Below are 25,743 nucleotides of genomic sequence, written 5' to 3'. Positions count from 1 at the left end.
TCCTTATTGCGTTTCTAAGTGTGAAGAAGAGGACTTTCCCTATGCTGGACCTCTTGAGCAGATCATTTTGTTGCTATGCGTCAGGATAAGGGAGTGTAGTCTAGAATATTGAATATGGAGTACAGAAAATTGTTGTACCTTAATATTTACTATTCTTAACTCGCATCTATATATCTTGACGCTAGATATACAAATAGGTAGAAAACTATGGGGTAGTTCCCAAGATTAGGTGAAGAGCAGCTCCTGTATAGAGCACACTAAAACACCAGCAACAGTCTGAATCTGACCACCTCACATGTCTGTTTTTCTAGCAAAGGTTTGATGGATAGGATTAGCACAGTGCCCTTCAAGCAGAGCTAGAAAGAAACAAGGTATTTTGCCATTTTTACTGCAAAGTCTTTAAGCATAGGTTTAGCACACTGCCACCCACGCCGAGATGTAAAATTACAAAAACCCTTTACCACTCCAGGCACAGTTTTGCAGCTTTGGACTGGAAAAATATCAACCAAACCAAACAGATTCAGAGTGTTGCTGGTGTTGTGTGGTGCTCTATACATGAGCTACTCCTCAGCTAAACCTTGGGAAGTACTGTGGGGCTGAGTCACAGACCTAATCTGAGACACAATCCTAAACTTACTACTTTAGGTATTCACAGAAGGCATTTAGTAGTAGTAAAGTTAGGATTTTGTTTTAAATTAGGATTTTGTCTTAAGTTTGGATTTTGTCTTCAGACCAAAATTTAAGACACATTTAAGTTTAACTTAAGTTTAATTTAAGACAGAATCCTAACTTAAGACAAAATCTTAATTGAAGACAACATCTTAATTGAAGACAAAATCCTAATTTAAGACAAAATCCTAACTTTACTACTACTAAATGGCTTCTGTGAATACCAAAAGTAGTACATTTAGGATTTTGTCTCAGATTAGTATTGTGAATCTGCCCCCCCCCAGAGTTCTCTGCTTCTTTTTTGCATAGATAGATATATCTCCAATTCAGTTCACCAGCAGCCACTGATATTTGCGGACGGGTGACCAGTCTGAGGGCGTCAATATAGATACTGCCTTTCAGGAAACGACCAGCACTCGTGGGGTGTAAAACAGACTTCTTTATTCCAAGAACAAACCAAACAAACACATTTTGGCTGTGCTCCTTCCTCAGTGTAACCATGTTCAGTGAAAAGCATGTCATTATAAAACATGAATCGATTGGATAATTGTTACAAGGACTCAGTGTAGGACTGATCTAGTATGGCTTTTTGGATTCATGATTTCAGTAGCAGCCATCTTAACACTATTAAATTTAATAGCATTAATGCATATTTGAATTTCCTAGAAAAAAATTCTAAAATCATAAAACACTTGAATCCTTGTTCAGTGAAAAGCACGCCACTATAGGCGTCAATTCATTTTATAATTGTTACAGGCAATCAGTGACAGACCACTCCCATATGTCAATTCAGATTCATGATTTCAGTGGTGGCATTCTTAACACTGTTAATTTTCATAGCATTAAAGTACATTTGCGTATCCCAGATAAAGCACAAACCATTTTGTAATAATAGAATGCTTAAATCACATTAATTCATCTAGTGTTAAATATGGTCTCTTATCCAGTGGATCTGATTATTCATTTCCATGATTGTTTTTTGGTGGCCCTCTTATTCTGTTCTTGTTCAGAATGGTAATTCATTATAATACAGATTAATGACCCAGTAAAAGGCAATTCGCCAAAATGCATCGGTCCATGTTTGCAGATAAAACGCAGACGGTGTAAATAATTTCATAAACAGAATTGAAAAACTGACCTGGAAAGGAGTTTCCTTTTGTTAACCTTGTGCCGCTGGATCTGGTGTTCACAAGGAGAACACCTAAGGGATGGATATATATATATCCATCCCTATATATCCATCCTAATTTAAAACAAAATCATATCATATGGTGAACTTCTACGAGCCAAAAGGAACTGTAGTACAGAAAGGGCATATCAATTGGAGAAAGAACTAATGTGCAACCGGTTTCGTGAACGAAGGTATAAAAACAAAACTATTGTACAAGCTTGCAATAGAGCTGATGCTACCATCAGAAATGAACTACTTAACCCTAATAAAATCAAAGAAGAAGATGACAAAGTAAGATTTATCACGACATATTCGGCTCAGGCACATGACATTAGAAAAATCTTCAATAAACACTGGAGTGTTCTTCTGACAGATGATCACCTGAAACCCTACCTCAACAATAACCCCCAAATCACCTTTAGAAAATGTAGATCGTTGAAAGATGATTTGAGTAAAAATATGGTTGTTAGCAAAATTGGACCCAAAGACAATCCTGGCTTTAAATGTTGCAGGTCATGCAAAGCTTGTCGCAACAGTGTGAATTGTAAAGAACTTACAGTCCCTACCTCAGGAAAAGTGATCACGATTAACAAATCTCTTTCGTGTAACACAACGTACTGCGTCTACTTACTCATCTGCCCTTGTAACAGGTGGTACGTGGGGAGTACAATATTGAAAGCCAAAGAAAGGGTCTTACAACATCTAAGGGCGATAAAAAATCTTAACCTACAGTACCCTGTGGCTCGCCATTTTGCTAACAACCATTTTCAAAACGAAAATCAGCTGAGGATGGTGGTTATAGATAAGATTACGCTGGGTGCCCGTGGAGGCAATAAAAAACTAGCTCTACGCAAATTAGAGTCACGCTATATTATTGATTTCGAAAGTATGACTCCGAATGGACTGAACCTGCATGAAGAATTAGCCATATTAGGCGGGGGCCACATGCCGATCCACGGCAATACATCGGAGTTCCATAAAAGAGCATGAACTGAAAAGGCGTGATGAAAGTATTAGAATGCATAGCACAGCACGTACTATATGGGAAGGTCACCCTGTTATCAGTAACGTTGGTTATCTTAAATGCAGAGAATTGTTTCATGCTAATTTTGGAACCCTACAAGCACACGCGAGACTCCTAAATCCCATAAACCCCCGATATAAACTCTTATCCGGGGTGATATGCCGATACACGGCAATACAGTTGAGTACCACAGAATTGCAAAGTGCGCACCCAGCGAGAATTGTGTAAATAATATTACGCTGTTCGAATTGGGTAGATTTGCTCATTTAAGGATGGCGCGCCTGCTTGCATTAATGTTGTAAGTCCGCTTTTGATGTTTGACACATGACAGCACTTACAATCTATGGCTGGCCGGCGCAGTGTAACTGACACTGGCGAAGGCTTGAAGCCGAAACGCGTCTGTTGACTCTGTGAAAAATAAACACGAGTGTGAGCATCAGTAAGTCTAGAAGTGCTGTTTTCCTGATGGATTCTGAAGGAACCTGAGCTGTGTGTGTATATATATATATATATATATATATCTCAAGAGGGTTACCTCAATGAGAGGGTCTCACCATGACGAGTTGCCGCACACCAATGCCGGTAGTTGATCACCAACAAACTCTTTCACCTTCATGCGCTAGATCAGCATCGCGCAGCCAAACGCGTTTCGAGTGAATACTCTTCGTCAGTGGCAATTAATAAACACAAGATTGGCAGTGATTGTTATCGAATTTATTTAGTTAAAGTCCCGCCCCAGTGGGCGCACGGCATCCTGGTACTCATAGTCCATAGAATGGTTGCCTGGGCTTTATGCGTTACTCTTTCCCCAGTGGGCCACGCCCACTCTTGTGATGTCAAATCCAATGGAAAAATAAAGTATAGTCAATCATATTCCAAGTGGATAAAGGGTGTTAAAGGATGCTGGCAAACTCCTCAATACTCGTCCAGCATGGAGGCCTAGTGATGTCTTGTGGTGCCTGTGGTTACCTGCACCAAGATCTGCTTAAGATGCAGCGGGACCCCCTCGCGGCCGGACCAGCCGCTAAACAAGAAAAACAAGAGGGGTGCCATCACGAGTTGCCGCACACCAATGCCGGTAGTTGATCCCCAACAAACTCTTTCACCTTCATGCGCTAGATCAGCATCGCACAGCCAAACGCGTTTTGAGTGAATAGTCTTCATCAGTGGCAATTAATAAACACAAGAGTGGCGGTGATTGTTATCCAATTTATTTAGTTAAAGTCCCGCCCCAGTGGGCGCACAGCATCCTGGTACTCATAGACCATAGAATTGTTACCTGGGCTTTATGCGTAACTCTTTCCCCAGTGGGCCACGCCCACTCTTGTGATGTCAAATCCAATGGAAAAATAAAGTATAGTCAATCATATTCCAAGTGGGAAAAAAGGTGTTAAAGGATGCTGGCAAACTCCTCAATACTCGTAGCTTTACTACAGTGATCTAATGAGCAACTAGAGTGCTAACATTCAGAATGCCTTCTTGATGGAACCAAAGTAAACAAGCATTGAAAATGCAATAGATCTCGCCCTCGTTTAAGTTCAAGCCATTCTATTTGTAATGAGGTGGCTTTTTAGCTTTGCTTTTATTAGTGTTTTCAAACTTTCATGTAAATAACATGCATATGTATGCATATATGTATATGATTTATATTCGTATTTATATAGATATGCAGATTATATATGTTTATGTATGTATATATATATATACACATATATATAAATGCATGTGCATATATATGCATATATATATATATATATATATATATATATATATATATATATATGTGTATATGTGTGCGTGTAGAGAGAGGTAGAGGTGTAGAGGTGTCGTTGTAGAGGTGTAGAGGTATAGAGGTAGAGACTAGTAGAGAGAGAAGTAGAGAGAGGTAGAGAGTAGAGAGTGAGTAATAGAGAGTAGAGAGTGAGTAGTAGAGAGTAGTAGAGCGAGTAGCAGAGAGTGAGTAGTAGAGAGTAGTAGAGTGAATAGTAGAGTGAGTAGTAGAGAGTAGTAGAGAGTGAGTAGTAGAGAGTAGTAGAGTGAATAGTAGAGTGAGTAGTAGAGAGTAGAGAGTAGTACTCTCTACTCACTTATAAAGACATCCTTCTGACTTATGCAAACAATTGATTATACTTACATTTACTCACCTACACACTTATACAAACCCCACTTCATCTATTTATATAGATAGTAACTCACACTTAGTGTGTTATAAAATCACTATTACAAGTATGCAGTTATCCATATAGTGACTCATACAATCACTAAGTCTTAGGCACACTTAATTAGATATAACTGTCACATACACTCCCTTTTTTCAAGTTTAATGGAGATGTACCATTGAGAGAAATATTTCATCACCACCACACCCATAAACATATACACTCACTCAAACAACTGTTATAACATGTAGTCTTAACCTCATATACCTACTGAATGAACTATTCACACATGTTTTGGCAATCACCCACACCCCATCAAACCACATAGACATTCATTTACTCATACAAATACTCAGTTAAGAAACCAATAACAAATATAGTCTTTAACATAGCAATTAAGACAAAGCAATAAAGACTTTCACACAGTTTAGTAACTACACATTATATATAGTGAGACTCTACAAATTAGTCAAGGAAACAATCAATGACACTGTTACTAAATCCACCATCCACACATTTATATTTATATATCCACTCATTCTTTAATGCAAAGTAGTGTATTTATAATACATATCTAAATATCAAAGCAAACCACATTCACTGGATGAGGTCATCAGTGATGTCATCAGTGATGTCCTTTGACATTTCATCAGTGATGTCACTGACCATGTCATGAATGATGTAATATGTGACATAATCAGCAGTGGATTGCGGGCGCGCGAGTTATAGTGAGTACAACTAACTATAATGGGGGAATTTCAATGGTTTCGTATGAGTAAAATGTTCAGCTAACTATAACTGGTGTGAAACCTATGGTTTTTTCAGTGAATATATATATATATATATATATATATATATATATATATATATATATATATATATATATATATATATATGAGACGAACTCCGTTATGTCCCAAACGCAGCTTAGAACACCAACGAAACCGGACCCAAATGGAAAATTGCAAAGTGTTTTTATTTCATCCTTGTGCAGACAAACACGTCGCCATGACGCGTTTCGGGACCTCGATCCCTTGATCACATGACATGGTCCGGCAATTCACCGATCATTTTAAAGTGCAAGTGCATAATCAGCTGACCCCTCAGCCTGTGGACATAAAAAACAGACTTCAGCCTGGTTCAGGAATAAATGCACGACATATTCACATGTAAAATTCCAGTGCATACACATTACTCATGGTCCATATATATATATATATATATATATAGCTACACAACTCCTGGTACCATACGGTTGTCAGAAGAAAAGAAGGGGCCGGCACACTGGTATCCGTTTGTAGAATTTTAATCACCAGAACCCCCTCACCCCTCGCAGACGCGTTTCGCCTTTACAGGCTTCGTCAGTGCAACGTTTGTGATAAGATCAAAGCCACCATTTTAAAGTCATTGGTCCATTATACAATAGTAATAGAGAAAGGACAATTCTTCTCTGAATCTAGTGGGCGCCATATTGTAACAAGCATTTATCACATTAGCCAATACTTATACATGGTGGTTGTGTCAAAGTGCATAGTGCTCATTTAAAAACCATTAACGTTTATCATTCATTTTATAATTCATGTACACATTCATAGTAGAAAACAAGATTCAAAACATAAATAAAGCATTTACATTTGCTCAATTTCAGTTCATTGTTTTGAGTTCGTTATTCAGCCCTGAATGGGCATACTCTACTGTGTGCGTAAGATACATGTCTAAGGAAATGAAAATGTGATGAAAAGAAAACAGAGGCATGTTTACGGGGAAAGTGGCAAGGTGTCTTTTGTTCAGTTTCTAAATCCACTCTGTCTCCCCATTATTACAGCAATCTACAGATGTACCCAAAGTTCCTCGTTGTTGTTAAGTCCCCAAGGTGTGATGGTTTTGAGGCCAATGATGTGTTTGGATTCTAAAATCCTCAGAGATTTATCTCTGTCTCCACCTCGTTCCAGTTTGGGGACCTGATCAATGCAGTAAAAACTCAGTTTCTCCCATTTGCTCTGATGTTCTTGTGCAAAATGGCGGGCTACTGGATAGGATTTATCGTTGTTAGTAATAGCCCGCATGTGTTCGAGAACTCTGAGTTTTACCGGTTTGATTGTACTGCCGATGTAACGCAGTTTACATGGACATGTGAGACAATAAACCGTGTACTCTGAGTTGCAGTTCAGCAACTGTTTGATCTTAATGTTCGGTTTATTGTCACCTGTACGATTTGGGTATTCTGTTGTCTTACAGCTGGATTTACATGCCTTACATTTAAGACAGGGGAAAAACCCCACTGACTGTGATATTTTGATGGTTTTATTCTGAGATTTAAAATGGCTGTGGACCAAATGATATATATATATCCAAAGACCACTCTTCACACCGCTTTCCTAACGGCGCCCAAGTTTCCAAGGGAAAAGAGAGACGGACACCAAATGTTCTTATTACCGCAGCCGCAGGTAAAATTTATTCAGCATATTTCTGAAAGTGCAAATTCCGAACAGGAAACCCAAACGCGTTTCGGCGTCACATGCGCCTTGCTCGCTGGTGATTAGTGCAGATATCCCCGCCCCTTCTTTAAGTTGAGGCTAACCCCGTGATCGGTGACCGGTGCAAGATAGACATGGAAAACATACTGGTATTTTACCAACAAACAATTATACGTCTCATTTGCGGAAAACATATTGTGAACACAGTTACTTTGCCCCAATATCTAAATCATGTGTATTGTTCTTTGTGTTCAGAATTGATCATTATACACTCATGTATGTACATTTTCTAACAGTTTATGCACTCGAGTAAATGTTGATTTCCCATGCCTATTGGTTTAGGTCATTATTATATACAAAAAACATTTCTCACATGTTAATGATTTCAATTCATAACATTCTATGATTCCATGCAATGTTCGTATCATAATTCAACTTAGTAATTTTACATTCATTTTGTACAAAGCACCTTTCCGGTCACACCACCCCTAATGGTGAAAGTGTAAAAAAAGTTGATTAAACAATGCAGTTGGTTTAATGGAGCCTCTCAGCCGAGAGTACTTCAGAAAACCATCTGCTTAATAATAGATTGGGATAAGGGTACAGGGGATAGAAGCGTGCGACTAAATATTATTCATGGTAGAACTATTTTTAACTGTACAAATACATGGGCAGTGTTGAACTTTAACTAGTTGGATGGCATGTCAGATCGAGCACCCCATTCTGTCTAGAATAATTGGTGTTCTTCGTCCTGGATGATATAACCTGGGAATTTTATATTATGAGGTTGACAATTCATTGTGCAGTCTATGGTCATATATTAAAAAGAAATGGCATTTATTATTACCGTCTCCTCCGATTCTCTAGAAATTCAAAATTCATGATGGATCACACAAATATCATGTTGCCTAAAATCCATCTATGATTATTTCATGAGGACTAAATCTAAGACAATAAACATGTGATTTTTATAAAAATGTTTAAGATTCAGATTAAACACTTTAGAACCTAGACCACACTGCAACATACAAGTAGTTGTTGCCCCTTAACAAAAATTACCAGTTTGTCTATCATATCCCCATTTACAGATTTTTACAGAAAGTGAAAAAGATCTTCGCAGATGTTGAGTCCCTTAGGGCTCTTACTGTCCAACTCAATTATGTATCTGGTTTCGAGTTGTCGAAGTAATTTCTCCCTGTCACCTCCTCTCTTGCTGTCAGGAACATGATCAATGACATAGTAGGAGAGCACATTCAGATTGCTCTCATGTTCAGCTTTAACATGGCGTGCAACTGGGTACGTAGGATCCGAGTTAACGGTCGCTCTTAGGTGCTGAAGGATTCTGGTTTGCACTGGTTTTATCGTGCTGCCAACATATCTTAGTCCACACTTACAGTTCAGAATATACACTGCATATTCTGTCTTGCAGTTAAAGTTCCCTTTTATTTTTATGGGCTGATCAGAGTATGCGTTGGTATACGTGGAAGTATTAACTCCAAATGTGCATGCTCTGCATGTGTGGCATTTAAAGAATCCATTCCTAGAAGGGAGCCAATTCTTATTCCAAATCTCAGGACTGGTTTTCACTAATTCGGATCGCATGGAATATGCCTTCCGAAATGTGAATTGAGGTTTTTGATTGTACATCTCTCTCAGTATGCCATCTGTCATCACTATGGGCCAATCCTTACTCATAATCTTTCTAATTGTATTGGATTGCCTACTGTATGTTGTGATAAATCTGCATGTTTTATTCAGACTTTCTGTATTAGGGGCCTCTATTTGTGAATCTTGGTCTCCCAGTTTTTTCAATAGATTCTCCCTAGGGATCAATGAGACCTTGTGGAGGGCGTTGCGCAAAACTTTCTCATTGTAACCTCTTTCTAATAGTTTGGACTTCATTTGTGACAAAGCATTTTCACACATAATGTCTGTGCTACATGATCTCTTCACTCTCAAGAACTCACCATACGCTAAGCTTGTTATTGTGTGTTTTGGGTGGAAACTGTTAGCATGGAGCAGGGTGTTACCTGCAGATGGTTTTTGAAATATGCATGTTTCTACCTTTCCATCTTGAATAATGATTTCTATGTCCAAAAAACTAATCTTGGAGGTATTAATTTGATGTGTAAACTCCAGATTACATTGATTTACATTGATGTTGTTAACAAAGAGAAGCGCTTCATCCTTTGTGCCATTCCACACTATGAAGATATCATCAATAAATCTCCACATACTCACTACATGTTGGTCAAAGAGAACTTCGTGTTCCCGCTTGAGGACATATATATATATATATATATATATAATATGTGTGTGTGTGTGTGTGTGTTGTCAGGTGTAGAAATTCTCTATATGCTTACACGCCAATATTTTTGTCCTTGATATTATAGCTACAATATTAAGATAGTATTTCAAAAGCATGCAGCTGAATGGGCACTTGAGTGTGTCACCAAAAGGCTTTGACATTTTAAAGGAAAGTTGTCTGGACAAAGTCAGTGTAAATTCATCCAGTCAGAGGAAGGCACTGGATGGAGCACTACCCATGAACCATGCATTGTCTTTCCGTTAACGAAACCTTGGAATTCCATATCTTCAGCTGAGCATGACTTGGTGCCACACTTGGCCATGAAAGTGGGTTCCCCCTTACATACTTAAAATACATCAATGAATGGGTATGTAGATGAGTCATTCGGGTTAAGCTGGGTTTCTTCGTTGCTATTGTCATTGCTGGCCTCCCATTGGCATTAGGACTCAGGAAGGGAATCTGCTGTTCAAGTACCACATAAAATGCTTACCTTATCGCAGGGAAGTTCATACCAAAAGGTGGCGCATGAAGAATGTTCTATGTTTTCCTTTAGGTCAAATACCTTTTAAACATGCATCCTTAAACCAATAGTGTAAACTATTATGGTAGCTCCAACTAAAGGCATGGACCAGCCAGGATACAATTGGTGCCGTAACGCAGTGCAGCTTTGAGTTTGGACCTCAATGACTTCTGTTAACGATCTGTGCTGTAAATGAACCTCTGTGGTACCCGCTGTGTATACAGATATCTTTGTGTTACAGCTGTTGTGAAGCTGAAGTTGGCTGGTCAGACGTTGGACTCTGAAGCAGATCTCAATGAAGAGGACAGGAGGAGGATAGAAGAAATCAAGACAGAACTGCTAGAGAGTGCAAAGAAAGCCGGCTCTGCCAAGGTAAGGTGGGGAATTAAACCGAACAGAGGCAAAGCACAAAGTGTACAAAGATGCTGTCCCTCTGTAGTGAAAGTTATACTTCAGTGAGCTAGCTAGGTCAGATCCTGTTGGCACTAAAGTAGAATTGTGAACTGAGGCTCTGACCCCCGGTTTGCGCTCAGTGTGCTGCTCGTTCTGTAACAGCACGTTTTTTATCTCATTGCTTCTTTTTCTTATATTTCTCGCTAGCATTCACTTCATGATGACTTACACACTCCCCACCACAGACCCTGCCCACTTGTCGTGTCCCAGTATGCAATTATGTAGTAAATACATTTCTAGGAATTATAAAAAAAAAAACAGAAAAGCCTTGTAATTATAACTGGGTTGTTATCTGGGATTAAAATAAATCACACATCCATGCAGATGTTTTCAGAGTGCTAGGGGAATTACTTTGACTCCTGTCTAGCCAGTTGTAGCCCAGAAATACCTGTATTGGGGAGCTGACCAGCCACCAATCTGTTACACACTGCAGGTTACATTACGTACATCTGTCCACCTTCTTAAAAGTTGTATGTCTGTACCAGAGAATGACATTCATTATTACTGTATTAGCCACACACACACACAACCCCCCACACACAAAACCCCTCACACACACAACCCCCACACACAACCCCCCACACACACAATCCCCCCCACACACACAATCCCCCACACACATCCCCACACACACGCAACCCCACACACACGCAACCCCACACACACACTCACAACCACACAAATACAACCCCACACATACAACCCCACACGCACAACCCCCACACACACAACCCCACACACACAACCCCACACACACACAACCACACACACACACACAACCACACACACACACCCACACACACAACCACACACACACAATCTGCCCACACACAACCCCCCCACACACAACCCCACACACACACACAACCCCACCACACACACAACCCCCCCACACACAACCCCCGCACACATAACCTCCCCCACACACAACCCCCCACACACACAACCCCCCACACACACAACCCCCACACACACAAACCCTCCACACACACAACCCCACACACACACAACCACACTCAACCACACACACACACAACCACACACAACCCCACACAGCCCCCGCCACACACAACCCCCACACACACAACCCACACACACAAATAAAACACACACACTACCCCACACACAAACCCACACACACACAACCACACACACAACCCCACACACACAACCCCACACACACAACCCCACACACACAACCCCACACACACAACCCCACACACACACAACCCCCCACAAAACACAACCCCACACACCATACACAACCCCACACACAACCCCACACACCACATACACCACCCCACCGCACACACACAACCACACACACAACAACAACAAGCATTGGCATAGCCAATAGGTCTCACCTTTGGGACATTATAAGTGTTTAGCCACGCAACAGTTGATGTGGTGCAACACCAAGGATATTGTGCTGCATAACTAAATACTTAGAAGGTCCCAAAAGCTAGACCTATTGGCTATGCCAATGCTTGCTATGGGGAGCTGACCATCGACCAATCAGTTACACACTGCAGGTTACATTACGTACATCTGCCATTTTCTTAGAAGTTGTATGTCCGTACCAGAGAATGACATTCATTATTACTTTATTACCTACAATTTGTTCTCAGATGTGGTAGTGATTGGTCCCCAGGTATTGCTTCAGATGTCCCCATTCACCTCTCAGGCTGCATTTCAAGTTCTTCTTAGTGCCCATATGTAGCTTTTTATACAGGAAAGCTCTGTTGTCAAAGCCCAACAAGGGCTAGTAAGAACAAGTATGTATGTACCTACGCCTTCATTCTCTGAGGCTGAGCATGGCAACAGGTCCAAGCTCGAGCAGGGCAGCTGTCCATACTATCTTGGTTGCTATGTTCTCGCGCCTGGTAACTTGTACCCTTGCTTTACACGTGCTCTGACTAATGAAGTTTGCAACACCTCAGGGACATTCATAGCAAATGTTTGCACCAGAGCTGGTTGGTCCCGTTCATTGAAGTTGTGATTCACAGCCTAGTTGAGATTTTGCATTTGCCTTCAAGACGCCATTATTTGTGAGTCTATATAAAACAAGGTAGTCTGCGTGTCCCTCTAATATGATTTGGAAGAATTTCCGGAGTCTCTTCGTCTTGGTAAGCAGAGCTTACTTCTTACGAGATATTACCACCCACATATCTCTCCCTGTTACCGAGTACCTGATCTATGTGAGCAGATTATCATAGAACGCTTAATGCCTGCTCCCCCTTCATATTACCGTTATCACTGACCTGCGAACCAGTCAACATTTCCTTGTCGTAAATTGGCCGTCTGGCACTTTAACCTATTCTATTCTGTTCTGTAGTTCTTGTAAAGAGCATGTGTACCCGGCAGCCTCCCAGCACTTGAACCAACACCGCATTAGCCAGAACCATCACGGATGGGGAAACTGGTTCCTCAACAGCCAGGTTTTTACGGCCTTGCGGAAGGAGAGTTGATTGTCTAATTGGCGTAACTCTATCAGTTGATGTTCAAGAGTATGGGGGCCATGTAGGCCATTGAGGGACCTCCCCTTCGGGCTCTAAGAATCTTGAGGACATTTAGCCGGTGTGTACAGAATGAACTGAGAAGCCTACAAGTAGAATATGGGGAGGCTCGAGATCTTCATCAAATGCTTCAGCTCTCTCACTTCCCCCATTCAAGGTCATACTCAAAACATAACTTCTGTAGCTGCAACAACAGGACTAATATGGATAGCAGCCCACTCCCATCTTACCCGTGGTTGAATCTGGACCATCCCTTTCCCCACCCTTTGTAAAGACCCATGTTTATTATATTCTACTGTGCCGCGTCACCATTGCATATACCCTTCTGCGCGGCTCATTTCCTTCTGCAGTTTATGCCTTGCTCTGTAAATCCTGTGTACTTGACATACATTTGTTTTCAGTTAAATACATCTATAAATTCTCAAGTATTGCAAAACAGTGAGGTCTGGTGCACATTTTGTTTTTAGCCATGAACAAGTCGTACTGTTTCCTTTAGAAAACATGTGGCATTGAGATTGGCACAAGTGGAGTTCTTCCCAGTAGTAATGGGCTGTTAGTGCATCCAATCACAGAGCAAACACTGACATGATTATATGATATGATGCAAAGGGCGGGACAGGAACAAAATAGGCCTTTCCTTAAGTCTGAGACTGATGTCAAAGTCTCATCCCTCTCTAGACTTCACAAGGCCAGAGTGGCTCCTGGCCTCTTTGGCTAACCCTCTTCTTTGAAGGTTGAAGTGTCATCTAGATACATACCTACCTTCTCCTATATCCCAGTTAGGTCCTGATGGCTCCCTTCCGTCAGATGTCTGTGTTTTCAGCCATACTTTGAGCAGAAATAAAGAGACAGACACAGGGCCAGAAGGTCTGTGTTCCAAAAGATGGGAGAACTACATATGGACAGACGAAATGGAATATAGGAGAATGTGTGTGGCGAAAGACGCGTGGTTGAATATGAAGCATTCGAAGGAGGACAAAGAAGAGCTGCATTAACAAGATTGAAAGGGTAGACAAGAACAGGCTTGGTAGACGGGGATAATTCGGCAGGAGGACACCTGGTAGACAAATAGGACAGTACAAAGTTATTTGCTTGAGACAGATGGAACATGAAGAAAAGAAGAGATGAAAAAAGAGCCCAAACACACTACTCTTTGTGCAAGTTTCATCGCTCAGTAAACGCTGCTGACCACCATACACTCCGCACGGCTCAGTTTGCATCGTGCACTGTTGACATCATTAGACTTTACATAGTGCTCATTCCATACAGCATGGTACTCAGTGGGTTCTGATCACTGCTCAATGGATTCTGTGCACTTTACACTGATCAGTGTGCAACATGCACGATTCACTGTTCTTATACACACTGTGCCCTGCTCATTGCACTAAAGTGTGCTCAGTGTTCACCATGCATGGCTCACAGCTCCGTGCACACTGCTTCCTCGATATTGTGTACCTGCTTGATTTGCACCATGCACTGCATCAGTTGTTCAGCGCATACAATACACGAGGAGTAAATCAAGCACATAATATATTTAGTATTGAGCATATGTTCTACATGGTGAGCACCAGTGAACGTGGCCGCGCTTGTTTTTTAAATGTCTTTTCTTGTGAATCTCCCTGTGACTTTTAGTCTTTCTGAGTGAAGACCAGTCTTCGGTGGCATCATTTATAGTGATGTATTTAGAATCATGGTCATGTGTCATCACTTCTTGGGATTCAGGGTCAAAGATCGTAGGATGCCACTTCCTGTGATGTCATCGAGGTCAGCGGGTGTGTGATGATACTTCCTCTACCCCTGGCATGTTGGTGAATTGACCCCTGTGGGCCTCCGTCTGGAGCCCTGGATCATATGTGAAAGGTTGGCAGATGTGAAGCATCGCCTCATTTGACTGGTCCAAACATCTGCTCTGATTTGAAGTTCTAGTCCAGATGTGAGTGCCTGCTCTTCATTCGCCCAGTGAATTAACCCTTTCCTGCCCGTGGCATTACTTTCCTACTCATTGCGAAACTTATGGAAATGATATATCATGGTCTTTTTTTGGTATATTGAGTGAATACTTAACTGGAGCACCCAGACCTGATGTTTAGTACCTGGTGAGAAGTAGTTCCTTTTTAGACCTGGATGGACTAAAATTGATTTGTAGCAATACTGTAAAGAAATTGTGAGACCATGAACAGAGCGCACTCTCTAAAAACAGTAGTATATTTTAATTGGATATACAATGGGGGCAGGGGGGCCACTCATTCTCCACAGGGATGGGAGGTTGACACATCGAAATGTACCAAGCTAAAGGAAATTGAAATTCTTCCTCTTCTGCCTCTGTTGGCTTCTCCCTTTCCTCGTGTTATTCCCGTCCATCAGACTTGAGGACATTTTTTTTTTTATTATTGTTTCAAATTATTGTAGAACAGAAGTTATCCAGTATTAGGGTATCTCTCATAGATTCACATGCCTGAATCATCCCCCGTCGCCGAGGTGGGAGTCCCACGGTATATAAAAAAGCAGTACCAAAAGTAAATTACAGTAGTAGGCCCTATGAGAAGGCCTGAGGCCTAGATTGTAGTAGCCTATCTACCTCATTATGCTAAAAAGACCAAAGTCTTTGCTCCAACCAATCAGCTAACAGCATCCTCTAGAACCCTCTCTGCAGAGCCAGTTCTCCTCAGATTTTCACTGCACGTCGTGTGGAAGGGAGTCTCCCTGAGTCTTGACTCAGTTTTTCTTCAGAGCTTCAGGATCTCTGACAAGAAGGCCTTGTTTAGGCCTTGTAGAACATGCGAGAAGAAAAGGGTCCATGTTGATGACCAACATAAGGACTGCATTTATTGCCTCTACCCAAAACATGAGGCTAAAAATTGTAAGATCTGCTGCACCTTCCCTTCTAAAACATTAGGGATAGGAAGGCAAGAGTCCTTTTGTGGCTAAAATCCTCTTCTACGGATGATGAAGACAGAGCCTCTACCTCCGGTAAGAGAGCGAGATCTCAAGAGGATATGTCAAGTGAGGGGAGAAAGCATACTAAAACCTCCCACTCCACTTCTTGCTCTTCACAGAGATCTCCACATACTATCTGGAGCCTCAGCCACCAAAGATTCGTCCAAGGAAACCATGAGTAAGAGCTCTCCTGTCTCCTCACCTGTGACTACCATATCTACTTCGACTTCTTCATCTATGGCTATGATCTCCACCACAGCCATCACTTCTCCTATTCTGTCTACAAAAATATGTATTGTGGCTAAAAGAACCCTCGTCGACAACAGCCTCGACGATGAAGAAGCATTCGTCGACGAAGAAGCCTCCGTCGACGAAGTCATCTACGCTACCGTCGACAACCGTCTCATCGACGATGAACTCCTCGACGACGAGTCCGTCGATGGCGGCCCCGTTGACGATCGTCCGGTCGACGGCGGCTCCGTCGACGTCGAGTCCATACACGGCTGTCTGTCGACGACGATTCCTTAGTCGTCGACGATGGTCCTATCGCCGACGACGACTGTGTCACTACTGCTAGCAAAATCACCATTGTCACCGGTGGCATCAAGACCAATGGATTCTACTTCAATGAAGCCTTTCATTACAAAACAGACTTTCTCTACCCCACTCTCTTCAAAAACCTTCCAGCTGGTATCATACCAGAGGCAGAAGTATCTTGTATCTCACCGCTCATGCCTTCTCATCTGCTAGAATCTTACGCTGATGATGAGGAAGAGGATTTTGAGGATGACGACAATGAGGGAGCTTTTGGAGTGGCTCACCATCCATCTGAACTCAATATTAAGTGCCAGGAGGATGACGAAGACAGGACATTATTACCAGGAGGACATTGTAGTGCCTTATCATAAGGAATACCGAAGGCAATCTCAGGTTTCAGAGGTCAGTCACTTACCGCCAAGCCTTATTCAGGCTATGCTTGCGGATTATAAACAACGTTTTCCGCCGCAACCAGCTCAACCTGCTGTCCCGGTTCCTCCACCTCAAGTTCCTCCGCCTACTCCAGTCATGGAAACTCCGCAACCTGCTTTGCCTACACAAACTCCGGACACTTCGGATGAAGAAGTAGAGGAAGGAGAGTTACCTAACATACCTCCATCGGATCCTTGGGATGACTACATTATTCCTATGCCGTCTCCACCACCTCCACAACCTTCAGACTCGCCACCTGAAGATTTAGGTGGATTCCATAATCTTATGCAGCACGCTGCAAATAGATTTCAGCTTCCAGTGACGGTGGAGAAAAACGGCTGATTTCTTCATGATTTTAAAGAGGAAACTAGGTAGGCGTCTAGAGCCATTCCTATTATAGATTACATCTGGCAATAGGGCATCAAGGTGATGAAAAATCCCGCTTCTGTGCCTGCCGTGTTACCACGAATTGATAAAAAATATCGTGCCCCACTCAGAAGTCCTTCATGCCTCATTGGTCATCCGCGGCCAGATTTGGTCATTTCACAGGCCGCGCAACAAAAGGTCGAAGAACCCAGCCACCCCCATTACTACACCACCAGATAAGGATGGGCTGCGTTTGGACCTTATTGGTAAGACATTTTCCACTATGGCTGCTGCATCTATCAGAGCGGCAAATTCTTTGGCGATTTTAGGGCGCTATGATCGTCATATGTGGTCCGACATGGCTGGGCTCATAGATCTGATTCCCGAGGACAAAAGACAAGAGGCTCGCAAGATCCTAATGGAAGGAGAGCGCACAGCTTGCGAAACTATTGACTGCGCATTAGACATTGCGAACACAAATTTTAGACAGCTGGCGGGAGCTGCTGTTTTGAGATATCAGGGCTGGCTAAAGGCCACTACCTTTCGGCTCGAGGTTCAATTAAAAATACTAGACATGGCATATGACGGAGAGTCCCTGTTTGGGAAGCATATCAACGAAGCTCTCCAAGCAATCAAAACGGACACTGATACTGCAAGATCCCTAGGTTAACTGCAGTATAAAAGAGGATCTTTCAGAGGCGCAAAAGGACGTGGCTACTCTTCCAGAGGAGGTTACTATCAACAAGGCAGACAATACCAGCCTCAATATCGTCAGAACTATCAATCCTCTTATCGCCAGTCCGGAACAGCTGGTTTCTCTTGGAAAGGAGGAAGAACGCGCACAAACAATCAAGGGCGAGACGCTCACAGAAAACAGTGAGGTCAATTGGGCGCCAACCTCAATTCCCTCCCTTCCTGTGGGCGCGAAGATATCTGCCTTCCAACAACAGTGGCAGACACACCCTGGAGTTTATCACCAAACCTCCAACAACTCCACCCAGGGGTCCCCCTCCCCCTCGTCTTCACTTATTGTTCAAGGAAGCTCATGCAATGCTCCTCAAGAACGCTATAAAGAAAGTTCCAATCCATCAGAGTCGGACAGGTTTCTATTCCTGTTTTTTCCTCATAAAAAAGAAATCAGGGGAATGGCAACCGATCCTAGACCAGTGCAATCTCAACAAATATCTCAAGAAGCAGGGTTTCGGACTGGTCACTCTTTCGGACATTAAGTTACCTCAACGAGGGAGATTTTTATGGCTTCTTTGGACATGGAAGATGCATACTTCCACATCCCAATCCACCCAAAACATCGAAAGTATCTCCGTTTCACTGTGGCTGGCGCCCATTATCAGTTCAAAGTACTTCCATTTGGCCTCAAGTTGGCTCCAAGGATTCTTACAAAGTGCGTGGCTCCGGGAGCGGCAGCACTACTCATCAGGGGTCCAGGTTTTCCCGTACTTGGACGTCTGGCTAGTCAAAGGTCCGTCAAAGTTCAAAGTAAAGAACGACATTGCACTCTGCCGCACTCTGCCGCACTCTCTTTGCATCTTGAGGCCTCAACAAAAGCAAGTCTCAATTGACTTCGAGAAGGATCTTGCTATTCCTAGGAGCTTGTCTAGACACGATACAGTGCAAGGTATTCTTGTCTCAAAAGCGGCAACTCCTTCTACAAGCATTGGCCATAAAACTATCAAGAAGAAGGTAACTTTCAGTTCGCCTCTTCGCGTCACTTCTGGGAATGTGCTCTTCAGCCATCAATCTCATTCCATTGGCACGTCTCAAAATGCGGCCTCTATAGGAAGAGCTACATCTTCAATGTCAGCAAGCGACGGGCTCTTTCGAGGACACCATCACAATCACCCCACGCATGGTAGAGGCTCTTCAATGGTGGACACAACTACACAATCTGAACATGGACTTACATTCTTGCAAACTCCTCCACATTTTATTCTGACGACGGATGCGTCCATGGAGGGCTGGGGAGGTCATCTCCAAGACTTACAGGTGCAAGGCAAATGGTCTCAAAAACACAGACGATGCCACATCAACAGTCTAGAGTTGAGACATTTTTCTATCTCTACAAGCGTTCCTTCCCAGAATAGCAGGGTCCTCAGTCCTGGTCCGGGCAGACAATACCACTAGCATGTTTTATGTGAACAAGCAAGGAGGGACAAGGTCAGCTACACTGTCCAAAGAGGCCCAAGAGTTATGGGAATGGCTGACACTTCACAACATAACTCTCAAGGCAGAACACTTCAGGGGCCTCCACAATACCCTAGCAGACAAACTAAGCAGGTCCTCGTCGGATTGCCACGAGTGGGTGTTGGACAACAATCAACTGAACAGGATGTTTCAGACTTGGGGCAAACCAATGTTGGATCTATTTGCACCCGGCAGAACAAGAAATGCTGGTATTACGCCAGCAGATACCCTCAACAGGGATCAAGAGGGAATGCCCTGTCCATGCGATGGTCAGGGATCTATGCTTATGCCTTTCCTCCGATCCCACTGATTCCGCGAGTGTTGCGCAAGATGAAATTGGAGAGCTGCCATCTCCTTCTAATTGCTCCCAGATGGCCTCGTCAGTTTTGGTTTCAGGAGCTCATGTTACTATCACAGGAGTCTCCGATCAAACTTCTGCCAATTCCAACACTACTGTCACGCAACGAGGGTCAGATACTTCACCCAGACCCTCAATCGTTGAAATTGCACGCATGGCTTCTAACTTCTTAGAATTTCAACACCTCCAAATTCCTCAAGACTGACCATATATCTTGAAGAAAGCAAGAGCCCAGAGCACGTTGAAGACGTATTGTCTCAAATGGAAGCGTTTCTGCTCCTGGTGTAATTCAAATGCTTTACACCCTGTTGAGGCTTAAACGGAAAAGATTCTGCCTTATCTTTTGCATATTGATCGCTCTGGTCTTTCTTTCTCGTCCATAAAGGTCCATTTAGCAGCTTTATCCAGGTTCAGGAACGTAGCTGACACTCCATCACTATGCTCTTCATCGCTAATAAAACAATTCATGAGGGATCTTTTCCGGACTTATCCTCCAGTTAAACCTTCACCACCAGAATGGGAACTCAACACGGTCTTCTCACAGCTGATGAATCACCCGTTCGAACCGATCCACAAAGCCGACCTCAAATTCCTGACATGGAAGGTCGCCCTACTTTTAGCCCTCACTTCTGCCAGGAGAATAGGAGAAATTCAGGCTTTCACTATCAAAGAATCTTTCTTACATTTCTCTCAAGAGTATGTCACTCTTCAAACGAATCCAACTTTCATACCCAAAGTGCCTTCTCAGTTTCATCTGAATGAAACAGTGAAATTGCGGGTATTCTTTCCAAATCCTACAACCCCGGCGGAAAGAACATTACATTCTTTGGACATTAAACGATGTTTAAAATTCTATCTTCAAAGAACAAAGAACTTCAGGAAGTCAGATCAGCTATTCGTGGCTAATGGCCAAACTTCACTGGGAAAAGCAGTCACTAAAGCCACAATTTCCAGATGGATAGCCTTTGCGATCCATTTCTGCCATGTTAAGGCTAACCGACCACTACAAGGGACTGTAAGGTCTCACTCTACAAGGGCTGTAGCAGCGTCCACAGCATTGTTTGCAGGAGTGACGCTAGAGAACATTTGCCGTGCTGCGACATGGAAAAATGTCCACACATTGACAAGACATTACTGCCTGCAATCAGCAAACCAAGAGGATGCGGCAGTTGGTAAAGCGGTTTTATGTCACCTGTTTCCATAAGAACATACTCTGGTAACAATGTTTGGTTCATTTTATAATGAGTATACACTATTCAGTATTTTGTTGATATAAAAGAAGTGCATGTATTGCAGGTTGCTTGTTTATGTTATACTAATATTCCTTGCCTGTGAAATACTATGACTACTTTTTTTAATTTAGTCATGTTTTATTAGTAGATCATTTACTTTGCAATTGTTGGTTGTTCAATAAAAGTTTATGGGGGTGCACCAAGATAAGTCTCCCACCATCCGCAACCGACTTTTGCCTGGCTTACTGCTTGCTATTCTGATTCAGGCATGTGAGTCTATGAAAGATACCCCAATACTGAATAAGAAAACAAGTTACTTACCTGTACCTTCAGTTATCCAATATTGGTATCTTTCATAGATTCACATGCACCCACCCTCCTCCCCGGAGAGTCCGTTCTCTAATTTTGGGATACTCATTCCCACTTGTGCTAACGAAAATCTGAGGAGAACTGGCTCTGCTGAGAGGGTTCTAGAGGGTGCTGTAAGCTGATTGGTTGGAGCAAAGACTTTTGTCTTTTTAGCATAATGAGGTAGATAGGCTACTACAATCTAGGCCTCAGGCCTTCTCATAGGGCCTACTACTGTAATTTACTTTTGGTACTGCTTTTTTATATACCGTGGAACTCCCACCTCGGCGACGGGGGATGATTCAGGCATGTGAATCTATGAAAGATACCAATACTGGATAACTGAAGTTACAGGTAAGTAACTTGTTTTCTTCACTTCTACACTTCTATACAGTTTAACCATAATTGCTCCCTATATACCGATCATCTTCAAATGTGTAGCAGGGATTACCTTTTTTGCAGACAAATTTATTAAAAAGAAAAGTGAGACTGCAGACTAATGTTTAAAGAAAGAAAAACAGAATTAGCAATTATTCAGTTTCAATTGGACGGTTGCTTGTATATGAATAATTCCTTCCCCCATTATAGGTTTTAGTCTTGCCTGAATTAGCTGACACAGCCTTGTGTTTGCCATGGACAGTTACACTGGACGGCAAGGCTAGGATTCCAGTTCAGGATGTGATTGTTTAAGTCGAGCCTGGCGTACGCAGCGCGAAGCGCTGTCGCCAGCGAGGCTTAATGTTGTGGACTTGCCTCGGAATTGGGACAGGAGATGGGCACGTGCATCGTTTTTTTGGCGATTTGAGCAGGTGTACGCACACGTACATCTACACGCTGTGCACTTCTCCTGTCCTGCTTCCGAGGCAAGTCAGCCTCCTGCAATAGCATTATTGTAATGCTCACACACACACACACACACGTAGCGGCCACCCCCAGCCAGTGCACGCGCACTCAATCACTAAAAAACAAACACACGCACCAGCCCCCACGGTACAACTAAGCCCCACTCACCGGGCTCTTTTGTCGCTGCTACAGGCTCCGTCAGCCTCAGGACTCCCCTGGTCTCATCTCCGCCGCATCACCTGGCACACATGGCTTCCCTCACTCATGGGAGCCCCGCACTTGCATCTGTGGCCTCATTTGCCTCTTCTCCTTACTTTTGCAGCCACTGCGGGGCTCTCCCTCAGGCATGGGAGCCCAGTGTCACCACTGCTCCTCTGGGCTAGCCACTCTGTGGGCGCAGGCTTCCTGCAGAAGGCGGATGTCCCGCCCCACGACAGGCGTGACGGTCCCGAACTTCCGGTTTTCGGCCACTGGAGGAGCTGTGCTGAAAGCACCCACTCCCTCTATAACTGGTCCGAGGAGGTGCTGTACTCTCTTACTTATCTGGCCACAGAGAGTGCTGTACCGAAAGAGCTCAAACCCCCTCGGTAACAGACTACAGGAGCCTCAAAGCAGCCTGCCCCTCCCTAATAAACACGCAACAGGATGCGCTGTGCCCGAACTGCCCCCCTATATTCTAATGGCCACAGGAGGTGCTGTACCCACGCAGCCTGCGGCCTCCAATTGGAACCGGTCCAGGGGGTGCTGGCGAAAGCATACCCCACCCTGCAGTTCAGTACTCCTCTGCGATGTGCTGTGCGGACAGGGGCCTGCCCTTCCTGTGTTACTCACTCCAGAATGTTCTCTGCTTAGTAGCAGCACCCTTCCCTGCAGTGTCAGCTCTGTACAACAGCGACACAGACCTACGCCCCGTCCATTGCAGATCCAGTCCTATGCAAAGAGCAGTCTGGCCAGCACACCGCCTCCCGTGCAGGGCACCAGCCACCCCCACCCCCTCACTTGCGCTCCAGAACACGCTGTCTGTCCTTCCTTAATGGCATCACGGCTCCTCTTCACTCCCGCCCTTCCCTGCAGTGCCAGCCCCAGAGGGCCCAACCTCATGGCCGGATGGTAGCTTTGTCCTGTGAACAGAACAGAGGTTGTCCTGGGTTTGTGGGTGGGTGGTGGGGGGTGATTAGGCCCTCGGCAGCCTCTTGCGGGCAGGCTGTGCCTTCTGATTCACCAGTGAAGGGGGGACACTACTGACAGGTCACAGGACTTAAATTCTCTACCTTATAAACAGGCAGGAACCCTAGGGAATACTGCATGGAGGTGGGGCCTGATCATGCATGTCAGAAAGACCTGTCAGCAGTAACCTCGGTCTGCCCTGCAGGGAGAAGGGATTGTAATGCCTCCTTAGCCCTGGCCTGCCTATTTATTTATTTATTTATTTAATGCATTTTTATATAGGGCAGACTTTACCCGAAGGTGTCAGAGCGCTTCACAATAGGAACAGTAATGATACATGAGGAGAAAATTACATGAGAACAAATTACACAAAAGCAAACTTTAAGTTACATGAGGCAAAAGTGACAATTGTGAGCAAAAAAATACAAGAGCCTAGGGAGGTAGACTTGTCTATGTTAAATCCAGGCCTCTTATAAGGAAGTACCTCTCTTCAAACGCGGGTCTCTGTTAGCAAAAGAGCTGGGTCACGAGCCTTAGGCCACGTGCAGATGGGCTTATTAGCTGGATGCCTATAACCTCCTGCAAGGAGGGTGATCCACTTGAGCGTCCTGCACAAGAATGGGTTATCCTGAACTTGAGGACCTTCCGGGGAAGGGAGCTATTTCATGCCAGGGCCTACTGCAGGAACTGAGTTTACCACTGAACGCTTTGCCTCTTGCACGGCATTAGTACCAGTTTAGCCCCCAAAAAATAGCAATAGGCAACAGAAAGATGACCAGTCATGCAATGCAATAGGTCTCGCATTTGTGAGAGTTTAAGCTATTGGCATTGTAAATAACAATGCTCTTTATTTATGTTTTAAAAATCAACAAGTAAATAAAAGGCATTGTCATTTACAGTGCCAATAGCTCAAACTCTAGTAAATACAAGACCTATTGCATTGCAAATGCTTGTTTTAATACTCCCAGCATTGCCTGCGAGCATTAAAAATTTGCTCACAAAATCTCAGCCGAAAAGGGCCCATGGTGTGTTCCTTTGCTGTGTTGTCATTTTAAGATAAAACGTCTACCGCAAGCTGGATGGCACCTAGAATGAAAGTTGAAAAGCAAAGATAAAAATATATATTGCGAAAGTGAAAATAGTCTAAATAATTGCCATTTATTTTGAAAACCAAATTGTAGTATATTTCTTCTACTTTTCCAATGTCTTAGGTACTTGTAGTGTCGGGGGTAGAATACTGTATATGTAATATGTGATGTCAAGAGATTCTAATTAGGAGATTCATAAGAAAACAAGGACAGTATTAAGAGAAGCTGTTGATGTATGCTGACTGAACTTGGATGGGATTTCTTAAGGAATAAACTTATGAAGATTCAATTCTACAGAGTCATCTCTTCTTTTAAGGAATCTTACACAAATGTTTTAATTTTTACGCATCTCAGATGTGTTCTTCACAACTTTTATAGTCTCCCTATGGTGAGCAGCCTTTACAATGCGGGCATTACCACACGCTGCCATTACTACGCTGCTTTTACAACGCAAGTCGTTACGACGACTTGCGCTGGAGGGCGCTGTTGGATAGGGAATAGTTTAATATTCTATTCCAGCACCTTCCCTACTGTAACGTGGGCTGGAGTTGGAATAGAAAATTAAACTATTCCACTATCCAGCGCTTACAGCGCAAGTCGTTGTAACGGCTTGCGTTGTAACAACAGCATTGTAATGGCACGCGTGGTAATAGCCTGCATTGTAGTGTCATACAACCCTCCCTATCAGTAAACCTAATACTAACCCATACATGCACCCTGACCCACTACCTAACTAACCATAACTAAAGTGAAAGGCTTAGTCCCAATATTAGCCCTAATGCTTTTATAGGCCTTTTACCTCACTCTAATCCTGCCCCTTCCTTCAACCTATCCCTACCCTAAACTCTCACCCCAATCATACCCTTAAAATACCCACAACCTTTTCACAAACTGAAACTAATCAGACAAAATCCTTAAATTGTTGAACTACTTTTA

At 43.1% G+C, this 25,743-nt stretch overlaps 1 protein-coding gene across 2 annotated transcripts in view; it reads left to right on the top strand.

Moving 5' to 3' along the window:
- The window catches only part of ALMS1 (ALMS1 centrosome and basal body associated protein), a 220,681-nt gene that overhangs the window by 91,300 nt on the left and 103,638 nt on the right, over positions 1-25,743 (top strand). For both annotated transcript variants that reach the window (XM_086960096.1, XM_086960094.1), the window contains exon 8: positions 10,570-10,700. In XM_086960096.1, coding sequence (XP_086816222.1) covers positions 10,570-10,700 — 131 coding nt within the window. The remainder of the gene's footprint in view (positions 1-10,569; positions 10,701-25,743) is intronic.

This window comes from Lissotriton vulgaris, chromosome 3_1, assembly GCF_964263255.1.
Source record: "Lissotriton vulgaris chromosome 3_1, aLisVul1.2, whole genome shotgun sequence".
NCBI classification, from domain to species: Eukaryota; Metazoa; Chordata; class Amphibia; order Caudata; family Salamandridae; genus Lissotriton; species Lissotriton vulgaris.
This window is presented reverse-complemented; position numbering and strand designations above follow the sequence as displayed.